Source organism: Linepithema humile, chromosome 1 (assembly GCF_040581485.1).
Source record: "Linepithema humile isolate Giens D197 chromosome 1, Lhum_UNIL_v1.0, whole genome shotgun sequence".
Taxonomy (NCBI): domain Eukaryota; kingdom Metazoa; phylum Arthropoda; class Insecta; order Hymenoptera; family Formicidae; genus Linepithema; species Linepithema humile.
The window spans coordinates 7,809,368-7,824,869 of record NC_090128.1 but is presented as its reverse complement, the minus strand read 5'-3'; the positions used below and the strand labels follow the sequence as shown (position 1 = coordinate 7,824,869).

General features: G+C 34.3%; 2 protein-coding genes across 8 annotated transcripts; one reads left to right on the top strand and one right to left on the bottom strand.

The window, feature by feature from the left end:
* Positions 1-770: 770 nt before the first annotated feature.
* Positions 771-6,570, bottom strand: LOC105679878 (mediator complex subunit 26). 6 transcript variants are annotated; one of them, XM_012380172.2, is made up of 4 exons: positions 6,147-6,570; positions 4,703-4,777; positions 3,855-4,136; positions 771-3,732 (listed from the first exon to the last, which is right to left on the bottom strand). In XM_012380172.2, the coding sequence occupies exons 1-4, from the start codon at positions 6,420-6,422 to the stop codon at positions 2,431-2,433; spliced, it is 1,935 nt and encodes a 644-aa protein (XP_012235595.1). In that variant the 5' UTR covers positions 6,423-6,570; the 3' UTR covers positions 771-2,430. The 6 variants fall into 6 exon arrangements, with proteins under 6 accessions (XP_012235595.1, XP_012235599.1, XP_012235598.1 ...); XM_012380176.2 differs by lacking the exon at positions 6,147-6,570 and adding an exon at positions 5,681-5,981; XM_012380175.2 differs by lacking the exon at positions 6,147-6,570 and adding an exon at positions 5,697-5,981.
* Positions 6,571-8,466: 1,896 nt separating this feature from the next.
* On the top strand, positions 8,467-15,288 carry Mfe2 (peroxisomal Multifunctional enzyme type 2). 2 transcript variants are annotated; one of them, XM_012380182.2, is made up of 16 exons: positions 8,467-8,715; positions 9,075-9,212; positions 9,931-10,083; positions 10,189-10,461; positions 10,734-10,850; positions 11,195-11,325; positions 11,402-11,464; positions 11,540-11,600; positions 11,680-11,843; positions 12,008-12,131; positions 12,337-12,512; positions 12,819-12,995; positions 14,115-14,232; positions 14,524-14,721; positions 14,856-14,953; positions 15,033-15,288. In XM_012380182.2, the coding sequence occupies exons 1-16, from the start codon at positions 8,628-8,630 to the stop codon at positions 15,150-15,152; spliced, it is 2,199 nt and encodes a 732-aa protein (XP_012235605.1). In that variant the 5' UTR covers positions 8,467-8,627; the 3' UTR covers positions 15,153-15,288. The 2 variants fall into 2 exon arrangements, with proteins under 2 accessions (XP_012235605.1, XP_012235606.1); XM_012380183.2 differs by lacking the exons at positions 8,467-8,715; positions 9,075-9,212; positions 9,931-10,083; ... (7 more) ...; positions 12,337-12,512; positions 12,819-12,995 and adding an exon at positions 13,371-13,509.
* The last annotated feature ends 214 nt before the right edge of the window (positions 15,289-15,502 follow it).

Genomic DNA, 15,502 nt, shown 5'->3' with positions numbered 1-15,502 from the left:
GTGTATTCGTTTTTTTCCTTCACTTTTAGGAAACTTTAATTATTTTACACTTTTATATTCATCAAATTGCATTTTTAACAAGAACAAAAAAAAATAATTTACAGAAAAATACTACGAAAAAGAAATTTGTAGCTTTGCTTTTTTTGACAATTATTGCTAATTTGAATGCTTTGTCAAAGATACTTGGAAACTATAAAATACATATCAAACTAAATAATCAAAAAATAAATATATAAAAAAAAGGGCAGACATACAGAGATAGTTCTTTTCGTTTTGATACATCGCTTTTCGCAGTCTTGCCTCTCACACATAGGATAGTGATATTGTACGAAATTGTTTAATTCTTTAAGAGTGAAAAATTACACTGCCGAACAATAAAGCTATGCTTTGACGGATGAGAGTGTGCAATTGAATTTCTTTACAGAAGTATGCAAGAGAGTATCGAAAAAGTTTCGAGACTGATCAATTATCATAAAACAAAGTTTGAAAGAAATCTATGGCTTGCCGCTTTTCAAACTTTCCAAATTTAGTTTTTTTTTTGTAAGTAATAGATAAGTAGATGGTATGTCTTAAATTTTGTCTGGTAGATGCAGTCTTAAATTTTTTTTTGTAAAATAGAAATTGTGTGAACGACGAAGTACTTCTGAGAATAACAATTCCTATTTTTTTATACTTTTAGAAAAAAAGAGAAATATCCAACAAATTTTTGAAGGATTGATGAGGATGGGAAATAACTGAATGAAATAACTTATTGTTTCATCCCAAGAAAATAAATTTAACAAATATATTAGACGCAGTTCTACAAAATAATGTTCGGTACAACTAGACTAGACGTCTTATCATAACACTGATTCCAAGGGACCGCTTCAAAGGAAGACAAGCCAGACACAATATATTCTTTTCAGGATTTCGTTTTATTTTGCAATTCACTCAGCTCTGCAACTTTTTGGACACATCTTGCATATTATCAGATTCGAATTACGCATTCTTCTCCAATATTGCACCTACGAGAAAATTATGTATCACGTTTGTAATGTGTCACGCGACTTTCCATCGTCACAGCGAGTGATAGTTTTTTTTTTTTTTTTTTTCTTTAACATATTCGCCGTAAATTACACATACAATGAACGAAAGGAATTTTGAGTAGAAAATCTTTACGACGTGCTTAGACAAAAATATTTTTCGCTTAATTAAGGCACCGATGTACCTAACTTATCGGTAGCTTGAAGAAATCGCGTTGCTTTCTATATTTGCGCGACAAGAGCCCCTGTACAGTCTTGTGAAATACTTTAAAATCTGCAAAACGACTTGAGAACTGCAGCAATCGCTCAAATTTTGTTTATGTACTTCTGTTGAATGTTATTTGCCTATTCTCAAGAGTAATCCTCGCGTTCACTCCTTTTTTTCTCGTTTACTTTTTCCTCCTCGATAGAATTTCGTATTAAATTGTTTTGGCATAAATTACACGGCATGAGCTAGAAAAGAGAAAAAGATGTAAACTTATTTACGCGTAGGGCACAATACACACTGTCCGAATGCATTGGCATTCTTCTCTCTCTCTCTCTTTCCCGAATGAAATTATCGTACCCAAAATACGTAAAAAGCGGACCGTTGTCATGTACCATCGTTCGCTCGAAGATGAGAAATTGAACGTCATCAACACCTATTTTATTATCGTGTAAAAATAATGCAGTGCTAGTGTCGCGTTTCATGATATCAACTATTCTGTATCTACATAATTTATATCTCACAATTAACAACTCATTTCGCTTACGATCACAAAATCAATCACGCGAATGCCTTTTGCTCTGACGTTTTTGTAACTCAGCACTGATCATGTTTTTTTTTTTTCTTTTTTCTTTGAATGTTCTCTTAATTTTTTCACCACAACGACAACGATAACGATGACAGAGATGATGATAATAATGATGGTAATGATAACAATAGTTTGTGAGAATAATAGGGGAGAATAGAAGCGAGGGGGCAGTAGTAATAATTGACATAATAGTACTAATAACAATAATAATATTAATAATAATAAAAATAATATTATTATAATATATTATAATATAATATTAATATATAATGATTATACACAACATTATATTATAATATCAAAATAATAATAATAATAATAATAATAATAATAATAATAATAATATATGACGATGACAGTACGGAGTGACCGTTCGTCACACGATTAGCGTGATAACGATTATAATAACGGGAATGACGATGACGAAGAGGATGTAACGCGTTGGCGTAAATAGAAATGAAGACAATCAGGAATCGCAATAGAAATCGCTAATTTCAATAGACTGACTGATCGATCAAGACGCCGATCGATCACTTTTAATATTTGCAGGTTCTCCTCACAATTCTTTTTTTCTCAGGCGGGAAAGGGGACAATAGAATAAGATAATAAAATCACTAATCGATAATAACATAAGGCATTATGTGGAGGGTATCGCCCTGGTAACTGGGCCTCGCTAGCATCTGATGCCACTCCCGAAACTCCGTACTGTCAGTCTGGTTGTTATGCACACTTTTTACACTATCCACGTTCGACAATCCGGACGACACTCGGTTCTCGCCGTCCCTAGCGTTTGAGCGCTCGTCACTGTTGGAACACGCGTCCGCCGACAACCTCGGCTGGTAGTTACCGTTAAGTCCTTCGATGAACTGCGAGTGTAACCTCTCGAGATCCTCGGCGTTAACATCTCGCGGTGGCGGCGAACACTCGGCACCATTCTGCTCCTCGTAATCGCTCCAATCTATCGCGTTGCGATCTAAAGGTGGTAACTTGGCCAGTATCTCCTCAACCGTCAGGTTTCCGGACACTCGACACGTCGATGACCCGGCGGTGGCGTCCGCTGATCTGTCGTCCTCGCGCAATCTGTCCTGACACGACTCGGACGAAGACTCGCGACAGTTCTCCTCGGATTTCGACCGAGTCCCGTGTGCTTTGGTCGATCGTTGCTGGTTGGCAGACGACGTCTCAGAGGAGGCCAGATTTCTATGGAGACTTTGGGAGTTCTTCTGGCTTGAGCAACGCAAATACTTGGACACCTGCTCGTTGCTGCTGCCTCGCAGAACATCCTCCATACTGGGCGGTTCCGCGACGCTTTGACTAGGTTGGGCATTCGCGCTGGCGATGGGGTTACAGTTGCTTCCGCGCGCTTGCAGATCGGCCAACAGCTCCTGTGTGGTCTTTAATTTGGGATTCCTCGAGATACTGGCCAGCTTCTCCTTCACGCTGTCCTCCGGCAGCGGCTGCTGCTTCACGGACTTGCTGCCCTTCTTCCGGCCGCGCTTCTTCGGGCCTGAGTTGTCGTCCGTGGCCTCGAGGGAAATCTCCGTGAGACGTTCGGAGATTCGTTCCTTCAGTGTAGGGCTAGGCACTTGCGAATTTAAATTACCACTTATGTTCTCGCCGTTGAGCCGCTGCTTCTTGACTTGCTCCATCGTCGGCGCGGTTCCGTGCGGCGATTGGTAGTGCTGACTTTGCTCCTTGCCGCTCTCCTCTTTTCGCAACCGCTTGTTGGAACTGTGTGTACGCGGCACCGCTTCTGTGGCATGATTCTGACTCGAGGAACCGAGCACCGGCGACGCATTCCTCGAGCAGGAACTTATCCTGTGATTGCTGGTCGGTGTAATTGACTGTTTGTTGTTCGAGGATGCGTTAGGAGATCGTGAGTGGTCGCTGTGCACGGACAGCGCCGGACTGAGCACCTATAATCATACATTTGTGACATTACAAAGATGTGAAGAAATAGAAAGCTAGAAAAATGTCTTGGATATTTTGTCATATTTATACCGTTTCTCATAATAGGCGATTTCTCTTAAAAACTCACTCTGAGGGGAGTAGTGGCATCTCTTAATGAGGGACTATGAGGCTTGAGCGTCATGAGTGCTAACGACGATCCTCGTAATAGAGGACTCTGGGGCTTGAGATTTCTGAAGGCGCCATTGAGAGCCGATGGTGCTGTGTCAGCCAAGGTAGGCTGCGGTGTAGAGTGTACCGGTGGTAAAACCATGTCTCGCCAGCGGCGTACCAAATCCTTCGCACGCTTGGCCAAGGCTTCATTACTCGTCTTTCGACGAAGCTCGTTGATGTGTTTCCCAAGTCTCGTAATCTATCAATTAGAAGTTTTCATATTATAAAACAATTCTTTTCATATTATTCGATAGGCACTTGTGTGGAGAACAGAAACAATTTAATTGGCTTAAATCGATTTAAATTATAGAAAAGAAAAAGATGTAGTTAACATTAGAAAAACACATATGCATATATGTATATTTATCACGAGTTAAATATTTTATCTACTTCATTATGAGAAGTCATAATTTATTAATGTAAAGAAAAGTATTATTGAAGTACATCATTATTTATTGTGTTAATATTTGCACGTTTGCAAAATCTTATCTTTTATATAAAGTTAAATACATATACAATGTACTCAATTGTTACTGCGAATATAACATATTATTAGATAGCATTCACAATAGCTACATAATCTTATTGAATTAAAAGAATAATATCCAAATTAGAGTTCATTTTTTAACTTGTAATATTTTTGTATTTGTATTCTCATATATATATATATATAGCACAGAAAAATGTGCGACATTTTTAAAAAAAGCAGTAATGTTATATAATACATAACAGTATAAAATTATGGAAAACTTCTTAAGTTGTTACCTCCAGCACTTCTTTAGTGATTGTGGTCTTTTCCAGTGCCGAAATAACATCCACAACAGTTCGCATGTCCACGACCTGGAACAGAGTATATATATATGATTGCATTTTAACATATGCTCATCTAATTACAAGATATGAAAATTACAAACTAATATTGCGAGATTCCATCACATAAAAAAGAAACATTTGAAAAGAAAATTCTAATGATGAATCTTATTAACAATAATTTATACTGTTTGTAATGTATACTGTTTTCTAGGAAAATATTTAATATTATATTTATTTATATTAAGAGAATATCAGATACAATCTATTCGTTTATTCATATTCTTTTAGAAAATGTAAAAATTTATATCTAATTTTATTCAATTAATTACAGGCACTCATTGTTAGAGAATAAATAAATTTTCTGATTGCGAGAATTGCGTCATGATTGCCAAACGATATCGAACCTGCGACGACATTTTACGTCTAAAATTCCTTGTAGCAGAATCAAGGATGCAAAAAATTCACTTTGCATAATGACCAAGTGATCAGATTGGCACGAGATTGTTACAAAACACACGTGTACGCCGCAGTAGTATAAAAATCAGTATTCATAGGCAACATGGAAAATTTTACGTGGCTTCCACGTCTCGACATTGGCGATCAAAGTAAAAAATCAGTTTGTTTCGCTCGAAAGAATCGTCGTATATTCGTATAAACGTTTAGAAATTAAATTTAGAAAAAAAACTGGCGAAAATTGATGCAGAAAAGGATAACAGTAAAGATGGCTTAATGAACGTGATCGACAGACCTCACATAATGACACGCAATCGCCGTATCATGATACGGCCAAGAAAAAAAAATACGGCAGATAAAAATACGTGTACGAAAATTTCACGATCCTAATTGCATTGGATACAGCACGGCGCATCAAAATGCTTAACCTAAATTGAGGTTATGTAGCCAGGTCGTCGAAAACGCGCTCACACGTACGTCATACGTTACGTACACCTCGACTATACCGGTATCCTTTTCTATTTCTCCCGCTATCTCACTCGCTCTCTTTGCATGTACACACGGCGGCGCGTGAACCAGTGTGCGAGCGCGCGGATAAGCGGGACCGAAAAGAACCGCGCAGATTGCCTCCGTGTCACCGTAGCAAACGTCACGCGGCACGGAAAAGGATGTCACACATGGCACGACATAGTATCGCACGACCGACGGCGACGACGACCCGCGGCGGCCGCGGCGACACTCATACACGCGCGGGCCGTCGCTGCCGCCACGCTACCACACGCACACGAGCACATACGGCGGGGCTCTCTCGCGCACGTCACTGGTACAGGCAGCAACACGGCGCACGGGGGATCGAGAGTGGCCCGATAGCCGTTTGCGCGTACGGACACGGAGACGGCGCGGTGCATCTCGCCGCGACACACCACCACTCCGCCTTACTTACATTGTATTCCTTGTCAAGAGATTTTAACAATTTTTCGGTGAGTTCGCTGCAATATCTCTGCATCGGGATATCGCGCATGGGGGGGCCCACGACGGGGAATATATTATATTGGGTTAAGCGGAAAAATAGAGTCCTGAGGCTCCACGCGTATACGAAGTGTCGCGATGCTTGTGAGACACGAGGGGACTCGCAATGGCGACTACCGAACTGTGAGCTCCACCGTCGTTCGCATGCCCTCCCTGCCTCCCGAGTGCCTCCTAGTCGCTGCCCATGCATCGTCCCTAACCCCACCAATGCTTTACCGAAGTGCCACTAGCGACACCAGTGGCCAACCGAACACTGTCGAATGCGCCCGAATCGCACCCTCCGTCTCCGCGCCTCACGTTTACTTCCTACCCCCTTCGCCCCGCGAATACCCCGAGCTTCACAACCGAAACACGTTTCCCCCGCTATTGGCGCTTTCGGCCGTGTTCGCGTCAGTTCGCATTCGGTGCGCTCGGTCCGCTCGGCGCTGTTCGACAGGACGCGATACGATGCGCACGAATGGGTGGATCGTTGATGGAACAGCGATGGTTCTCGAATAAATGGAATAAATTGCACCGACAGCTTTAAACTTATTGTTTAACAGCATATTTAGGGCTAATTTTAACCGTCATATATTAAGTGCGACCTTTTGTGTCAAATAAATGGAATTTATTATCAAACGATCGCATCTAGCTCTAAATCCGACGCTAAATACAGGTGTAAATACGGTTGATCGTGGTTAATGATTTTCCCCTACATTTTATATAGGAAGTGATGACTCATCGTATTCCAATGTTACAAAAAGTATAATATGCATTCTTTCTAACTCACAGTCTATCAATATTTGTCCCAATAAATTGACTAATATTATACAGAATTAAGCATTGAAAGCACTTCGAAACATAAAGCTAATAAAATATAAAATAAATATTTATACAAAGTATAAGATGCTTCATTTAATTCTCAACTTTACCTTACCTGAATATTTTTACGTGCAAGATATCTAGAAAAATCGATTTATATAAAAAGAAAAGTCGTAAGAAAGGAAGAGATGACCTTCAAATATTAAAAGCAACTCCATCCGAAACGAAGTTGTGTCGAGTACAAAATGTCCTCCTGAAAATCATGAAATCTTTATACGACCCAATTTTTCTTCACGAGTAATAATATCGACATAAATCCAATGTGGTAATATCAAGTTTCTCATCCTTTTTATCTAAAGTTTCTCCCCTGCTTCACAATTTATCTATTGTAATTAAATTATCAGTCATACATGGCCGTAGGTAATGTCTGATGTACACTAGAGTCGATGTGGATATCATGAAAATGTAATGAAAATTCCGTACAAAAGCGAGCAATTCGACAAATCACAAGAATATCTACGACTGCAATCGTATCAAGAACGTCAACAAACTAATGAATTTGCTCACTTTTGTGGTTTCTCGCTACGTTATAATCATAGATTTTTATTTCGATAGTCATGATGTATAAATATCTAGATGTGACGTCGAATTTTTTAACCAACGGTCATGAAGCACGAACATTCAGATGGCATAACAACTGTGAATTTAATAACTGTGTTCTTTTTTTATAGCGTTTTCGATTATACAGGATTTGAACGACCCAGGGTTGATCAATCACTATTTTACTATAAATGCAAGTCTTTCATTGGTGGAGAGGTTGCAATGACGTCATTAACCAACCCTGGGTCGTTCAAATCCTGTATAATCGAAAACGCTATTAGACTACAGTAAAAATGATCAAGTTTATAAGTGCAAAAGTGCAAGAGATTTTTTTTGCACTGTGTAGGCTGTAGGTCTATTCTTTATAGCTGAACTGGTTGCACTAGTTCAGAGTTTATCTTTCTCTTTCCAATGTGGAGGGAAAAAAATAAACTCTGAATTAGTGCAGCCAATTCAGCTATAAAGAACAGACCTTGTATTTTGATATACACTGCCAAACTGGAAATTTATAATATACGTGACGTGAACTATAATTTCTAGTACTGGCAGTGAATTTCGGAACGCAGCCGTAGTAAATTTGAAAATTTGTTTATATATTTCAAATAAAGTTTCTTTTTCAACGAAAATTTTAATATGAGATGTGTAATAGACACACATGTGTGATAGAATTCTTTTTTCAATTACCTCTAGTAGTTTACACTTAGCAAAAACGAAATGCATCTGACTGCATTTGAAATTTTGTATAATGTATCAATCTATAACTAACCTATGATCGTTGTATGATTAGTATGTATGTACATATGATTCGTATGTATGGCGAACTTAATGTATATGTAATGACGTGTAAATGTTGAGATTATTCAGTGGACTTTAAACATAAGTAATTAAATTCTGCCTTATCATTGAGCAAATACAGTCTTCCTGTTGTGAAGAACAGTTAAAAGGGTTAAACTTGAGCTGACAGATTGTTACGGTTTATAAATTGTCAAAATTTATGTTTAATATTTTTGCTAAATATATAAAAATGCCACAGCAATTGCGTTATGACGGCCGAGTAGTTGCGGTAACGGGAGCAGGCGCAGGTAAATATTTTTTATCTTTATATCCTTTTTCAAAATTTTATTACTTATTTAACATATGTAAAACTGTATTGTTCAATATAACACGGAATGTGAAAGTAGGAAGTGGAGATAATGAGAAAATAAAATAAAATATGTGAGGTAAATTTTTCATAGTATTAAACTTTATAGTATTAAAATCAGTTTTGTTTGATAGTTTTCAAGAAACATGATTTTAAACATGAAAATAATGTAAATATTTGACCTTCTGTTGACATTTCTGTACATTAAATACATTATATGTCAATATATTGAAGATGATACATAACATGTCCATGATGTATCGTTTATGTACTGACAACATATATGCATTAATATTTTAGGATTAGGACGAGTTTATGCATTGTTGTTTGCATCTAGAGGGGCTAATGTGGTCGTAAATGATTTAGGAGGCAGTAGACATGGAGATGGAAGCAGCACCAAGAGTGCTGACACCGTGGTCCAAGAAATTCGGCGAAATGGTTGGTATTTTAATGTTATGGATGAATTATGAAAATCGTAATTGAGTCTATTAATAACATGAACTTTTTACGATCACTTCTTTTTCTCTCTCTATTCTTGTAATTTATATATGTAATTATATATTATTTAATTATTATAGTTATAATTATATTTTAGTGTAAAATTTTAATTTAAAGGAATGCTTGAAATCTTTTGTATTTACTTTATTGTATTTTTGCAAAATTTTATGAATGAGTAAATTTTAATTACAAGCTTCTAATTTTATGTAATTTTCATATTTAACTCATTTTGAATAGTCAATTCTTTCATGAAAGTAATAATGAGGATGTTTTTTACGTGTCATGATGCAAGTATGCATGTTCTCTATATAGTCATTTGCATAATCTACAGATAATATACAAATAAAAATATAAGTCATGTATATTATCAGTTACTTTGTAAACTCTAGTTAATTAAAGATCAAATTCAAGATATTTTTAAACTTATTATTAAGTATAGTAAAATCTTATTATGTTTCAATAGTTGTATAATTAAATTACTTAATAAAATAGATACGCAGTATTAACTTTATCTAATGGAAATAATTTAATCGATAATAAAATATATAAATTGTAGACTTCTAAACAAATAATTGATAATTTATTTTGTTTAAAATTTTTAATGTGCATAATATTTAAAAATAAAATAATGAGTGTCAATAATAATTATAATTTCTAGGAGGAAAAGCTGTTGCGAATTATGATTCAGTGTTGGACGGGGAGAAAATTATTAAAACGGCAATTGATGCATTCGGTCGTATTGACGTTATTGTTAATAATGCCGGTATTCTAAGAGATGTATCATTCATGAAAATGTCTGATGCGCAATGGGGTATGTAAGCAAGATAGTAAACAAAAATTACCATTTCTCCTTTTATCGTTCCTGAGTTGCTTATATATATAACGTACACAACGTATGCTTGCACATATGTTTCAGACACGATACACGACGTTCATCTTAAAGGTTCTATGAAAACAACTCGAGCAGCTTGGCCGCATTTTATTAAGCAAAAGTACGGCCGTGTAATTTTTACTTCTAGTAACAGCGGTCTGTATGGAAATTTCGGACAATCCAATTACAGCTCGGCAAAACTAGGTCTTGTGGGATTAGCGAATACATTGGCCATTGAAGGTGCAACAAAAAATATTTACACCAATGTGATAGTGCCCACAGCTGGCTCGCGTTTAACGGAAGATATTCTTCCACCAGGTGAGTTTATTTATTTATTTTTTTTTTATTTTATGGTCATCTTTATCATTATCTTATAAAATTTTATGTAAATATTTATACTTTATACATTTTAATAAATTTATTAATAAAATTTCTTCTAAAATAAAAAAATTTAAAGAGAGTAAAATTAATAATTAGTAGAGTAAAATTAATTAAAAAAATATATTACTTAAATTACATTCTAAAAACCGTAAGACCTGTTATTTTGCCAAATATCAGGATAAAATAAAAGATGATTTATCACTTTACAGATTTCTTCGATCAATTAAAGCCTGAATTAATAGCACCCGTTGTTTTTTGGTTGTGTCACGAAAAGTGTAATGAAAACGGTTCAATAATCGAAGCGGCATTAGGCTGGGCTGGCAAGTGTGAGTATCGCTTATTAAATTTTCTTTATTATTTAATTTTTTAATTGATCTTTGCACAAGTCAGTTTTCTTTATCAATCGAACAGTGTTGTGTGAAAATAAATTGAATATATTTATCTATTGTGGATTGATGTAACTTCAGTAAGAAGAAGCAACACTTTAAATAAATTTTTAGATTATTTGTAGTTAAATATTTCACATATAGATTTGTATTTATCTTACATTATAAATTAAAAAAAAAATGATATTTTTGTATTAAAGATTTTATAAATTTTATTATAGTTTTTACAAGTTTTTGTAGTATTGCAATAGCAAGTATAAAAGATGACATGTTTGAATTTATAGGTCACTTGGTTCGCTCTTCGGGTTCTGTTCTGCGGCAAAGCTTATCAGACGATGTTACGCCAGAAAACGTACAACAAAATTGGTCAAAAGTAACCGACATGACTTCGACAAAGCGACTCAATAATATTCAGGTAAGAGAGATCGCTTTTAAATAATTTGAATTTCTTACTCTTAATCTTACCTTATTCTTAATTTCTTATTTTTTAGGAAGCAACAGGAGAACTGTTAAGTGTTATTGAAACCTTAAAAGATGATGTTTCTTCAGAAAAAGTAAGTTATGCCCAGTATGATTTTTTCTTTGGCTGAATAGTATTTTTTTATTCTTATTATTTCAACTATTTACAGGGAATCTATGTTATCGGTAATAATTATGGTAATCGTGACATTATATTGTACGCGCTTGGAGGTATGTTAGATTAATTTGGAAATGCACTTTTTTTTTATTTATCATGATTTGTATTAATTTACTGGATTTTGTATTTCAGTCGGAGCCACAGTTCAAGAACCAAGCGATATCCGTTACTTGTATGAAAATGCTGACGAATTCGCTGTTGTACCTACTTTCTATGCTTTGTATGGACCTGAAGGATGCATGAATACTTCCATAGTGCAGGATGCTCTGCCAAATGCACAATTCGATCCAACAAGGGTACGAAGTTCTGTCATCTATTATTATTTTAACGCTTTGCGCATATTTATTTCATATTATTTTTAAATTTTTATGTTTATTTTATTTTATGTTATTGTAAACTTATTCAAGAATATATTTTTTAAATTTATATTTATCTGACAGTTATCTAATTCTATTTGTAGTCACTCCATGGTGAGCAATATCTAGAAGTTTTTAAAAAACTTCCTACAGAAGCAACAGTAGAGACTCGCTTCGAAGTTCAAGATGTTTTGGATAAGGGATCAGGCGCTGTTGTCTTAGTTAAACGTATGTAAATTTTATCATTTTTATATAATTTTATATAATTTAGTTAAGGTACATATTTAGCAACACAATTACTATTTATAAAAAATATTAAAAGAAATATAATATTAATTTTATTAATGTAATAATACGTGATTGTGTAAAATTATGCAAAATGGTTGCAATAACGTTTATGTTTAACTTTATATTATTTTTTGTATTTTTTTAGATGAGACTTATGATGTAACAAATGAAGAGAAGCTGTCGACTGGACAATTATCTGTATTCGTTGTTGGCGCAGGTGGTTTTCAAGGAAAACGAACATCGCAACATGTCATTCCAACTATTGATCCTCCCTCTCGCAATCCAGATGCAACAATTACACAACAGACTAGCTTTGATCAAGTAAGAAAAATAATAATGTGAAACATAGTTGTGTATCAAAATTAGGATTCACATTTTAAAATATTAATAAAATTTAAAAATTTACAGAAAAAAACGTCAATAGTTTAGAAAAATACAATTTTGAGAACCTATTCTTTTTTATCATATTTCTTAAATCGTTATATTGTTAAAATCGAACCTCTTCTTTATTTTTTATATATTTAACAGAACAGAAATATTCAAGTGTTTTATTGTCTCGGTTCTTGTTTTAAGTGCTCTATTTTATATAGATTTATATGGTTGATTATTTTGATATTATATTTACAGGCTGCTTTATATAGATTGAACGGAGATTTCAATCCTTTGCATATTGATTCGAATATTGCTGCCATGGCAGGATATGAAAGACCAATATTGCATGGGTTATGTTCTTTGGGATTTTCTACCCGCCACGTTCTTCAGACTTACGCTGCTGGAGATCCATATTTATTCAAATCCATTAAGGTACATTTAGTATTAAAAAAAAGATATTATTTTTGCAGTTGTAAGAATAAAAGCAAAGGTCAATGTGAGGAAGATATAGTTTTTATGTTATAAATTTATAACGGAATTTCAAAGCAATTGGAATTATACCATTTATAAAATTTATATTATTTTCTTTAATAATAATGTGTTTGTACAAATTAGAATTCTATCTTGAAATTGATATTCTGTGCTTGAAATGTTTAAGATAAGGAAAGATTTAAGAAAGATAAGGAATCAACTATTTTACATGCATAGAAACAAAGTTCAATGCTAAAAGTATTATATTGAGAATGTAGTTGAAGTTTATCGCCAAGTCTCATGAACCTTTGCACTCAATTAACATAGTAATATATACATATATGAATACGCAATTAATGCTTACGCAAAAAAAAAAGAAATTTGAATTGATAATGTGGCACAGAGATAAGTTATTATATAAAGCAGAAGTGTAATCTAAGATATGACAGTAGTGAACAGGCCTTAGCTTAGAGAGGTTGGTACAATTATGTGGACGTACATATTAGGGTTAACGTCATTAAATTATTCTTTATCAAAAATAATTTAATTAAAACATATACAAAAGATGTGAGAAGTTTTAAAAAGTCCTTTTCTTTATCTTTTTCAAATAAGTTCTTTGACGCAGTAAATGTTATTGCGCTGTATTTAGCTGCATCATCATGAATCAACATTACTCTGAAACAATTATATTATCTTTATTCAACAATTTATGACTTATAATGTAGAAAATGTGAAATTGTTAATTTATTTGCTATTGGAAAAGAATTTGAATACAAGCAATTATTTAATTCGCTAATGTGTTAGTATGCCGAAGGTAATGGAATATTCAATATACTTTTAGTGTCTAGCTGACTTGCACAAACGTGAAATACTTATCTGACTTGTTAGGTATGACCGCGCATTCCATTATAGATTTCTTACCTTGTCAACATGTACTTTTGTACTCATTTGCCTTTACTTTAACGAACATGTCACTGCATACTACTTCAAAATTTTATCCTTGAATTTTAAGATTTTTATAACATTTGTATTAACATACAATGTATATACAATGTTGGTACGTGTGCATTATCATTTTAGGCGAGATTTGCAAAGCCAGTCTTGCCGGGACAAACGTTGCGTACTGATATGTGGCGTGACGGTAACAGGATACATTTCCAGACGTCTCTCGTCGAGTCCGGCGTACCAGTTGTAACAGGTTAGTCGTTGGATTGATTTTATTTCCTTTTAATCTCGCATGATTTTTTAATTATACAGAATAACGCAATATTACTCTTAGCACAAGTTATAATACACTTGTTTCTATCGTTCCAAATCGTAAAAGATTTTAGAGCTCAATTAAAATATTTCTGTGAAGAATATTTTTAAATAATTGTATATTAATTATGATTTTGATACATATATATATTGTTTTATTATTTATTTTAAAGCTTTATCTTTTTATTTATAGAAGTAATAAAATGTGTAAACAGATAAATTTACTTTACAGGCGCTTACATTGACCTGTTGGACGTTAAAATGGAAATACCACGCGCGAATCCGTGTTCCGGAACGGAAGACGTACAGAGTGACGCTATATTTACAGCCATTGCCGAACAAGTGAAATTAAATCCGGATCAAGCTAAGAAAGTTAACGCAGTCTTCCTTTACAACATTACCGTGAATGGAAAGCCGACGTCTGAATGGAGTAAGTATAATTCTGGAAATTTGATAATATTAGTAATATTCTGAGTTTATAGTGACAAATAAAAAAAGTGATTACACGTCACAGTGACTCTAGCAATAACCACATAAGTGACTTCTATTTCTTCTTCTTGACAGCTCTCGACTTGAAGAACGCTGAAGTGCACAAAGGAAAACCTAAATCTGGAAAAGCAGACGCGACGCTCACTTTGGATGATAATGATATGGTTGAAATTGTAAGTCATCTACGTGAAATCAAAGCATATACTTTTGATAAATATTACTCTTTGACAAATAATATCACGATTGTTGCAGGCACTGGGGAAATTAAATCCACAAGTGGCATTTATGCGTGGAAAATTGAAAATAAGCGGAAATATCCTGCTGACACAAAAATTAAAAACTCTTATGGAAACTAACAAAGCGAAGCTATGATTCTTTTACATTCTTATCATAACTTGAAACGCTTAACCTAGCTGAAGGTATTCGTTATGGGCTGGGAACATGTATACAAATAGATGTGTGTGTGCGCGCGCGTGTGTATATATATATATATATATATATATATATACATACATACATACACATACACACACATGCATAATCCATATCAATTGTTATTTGTTATATTTTTATAAAAAATTTGTTGTATTAGTATAGGGAATCCTACTTTTATATACAACTTTTATATACCATGATACATTTGTAATAAAATTATTCAATTAAGGGTTATTGATCAATTTGTAAAAATGTATAATAAAATATATAAAATATATCTACTCAAA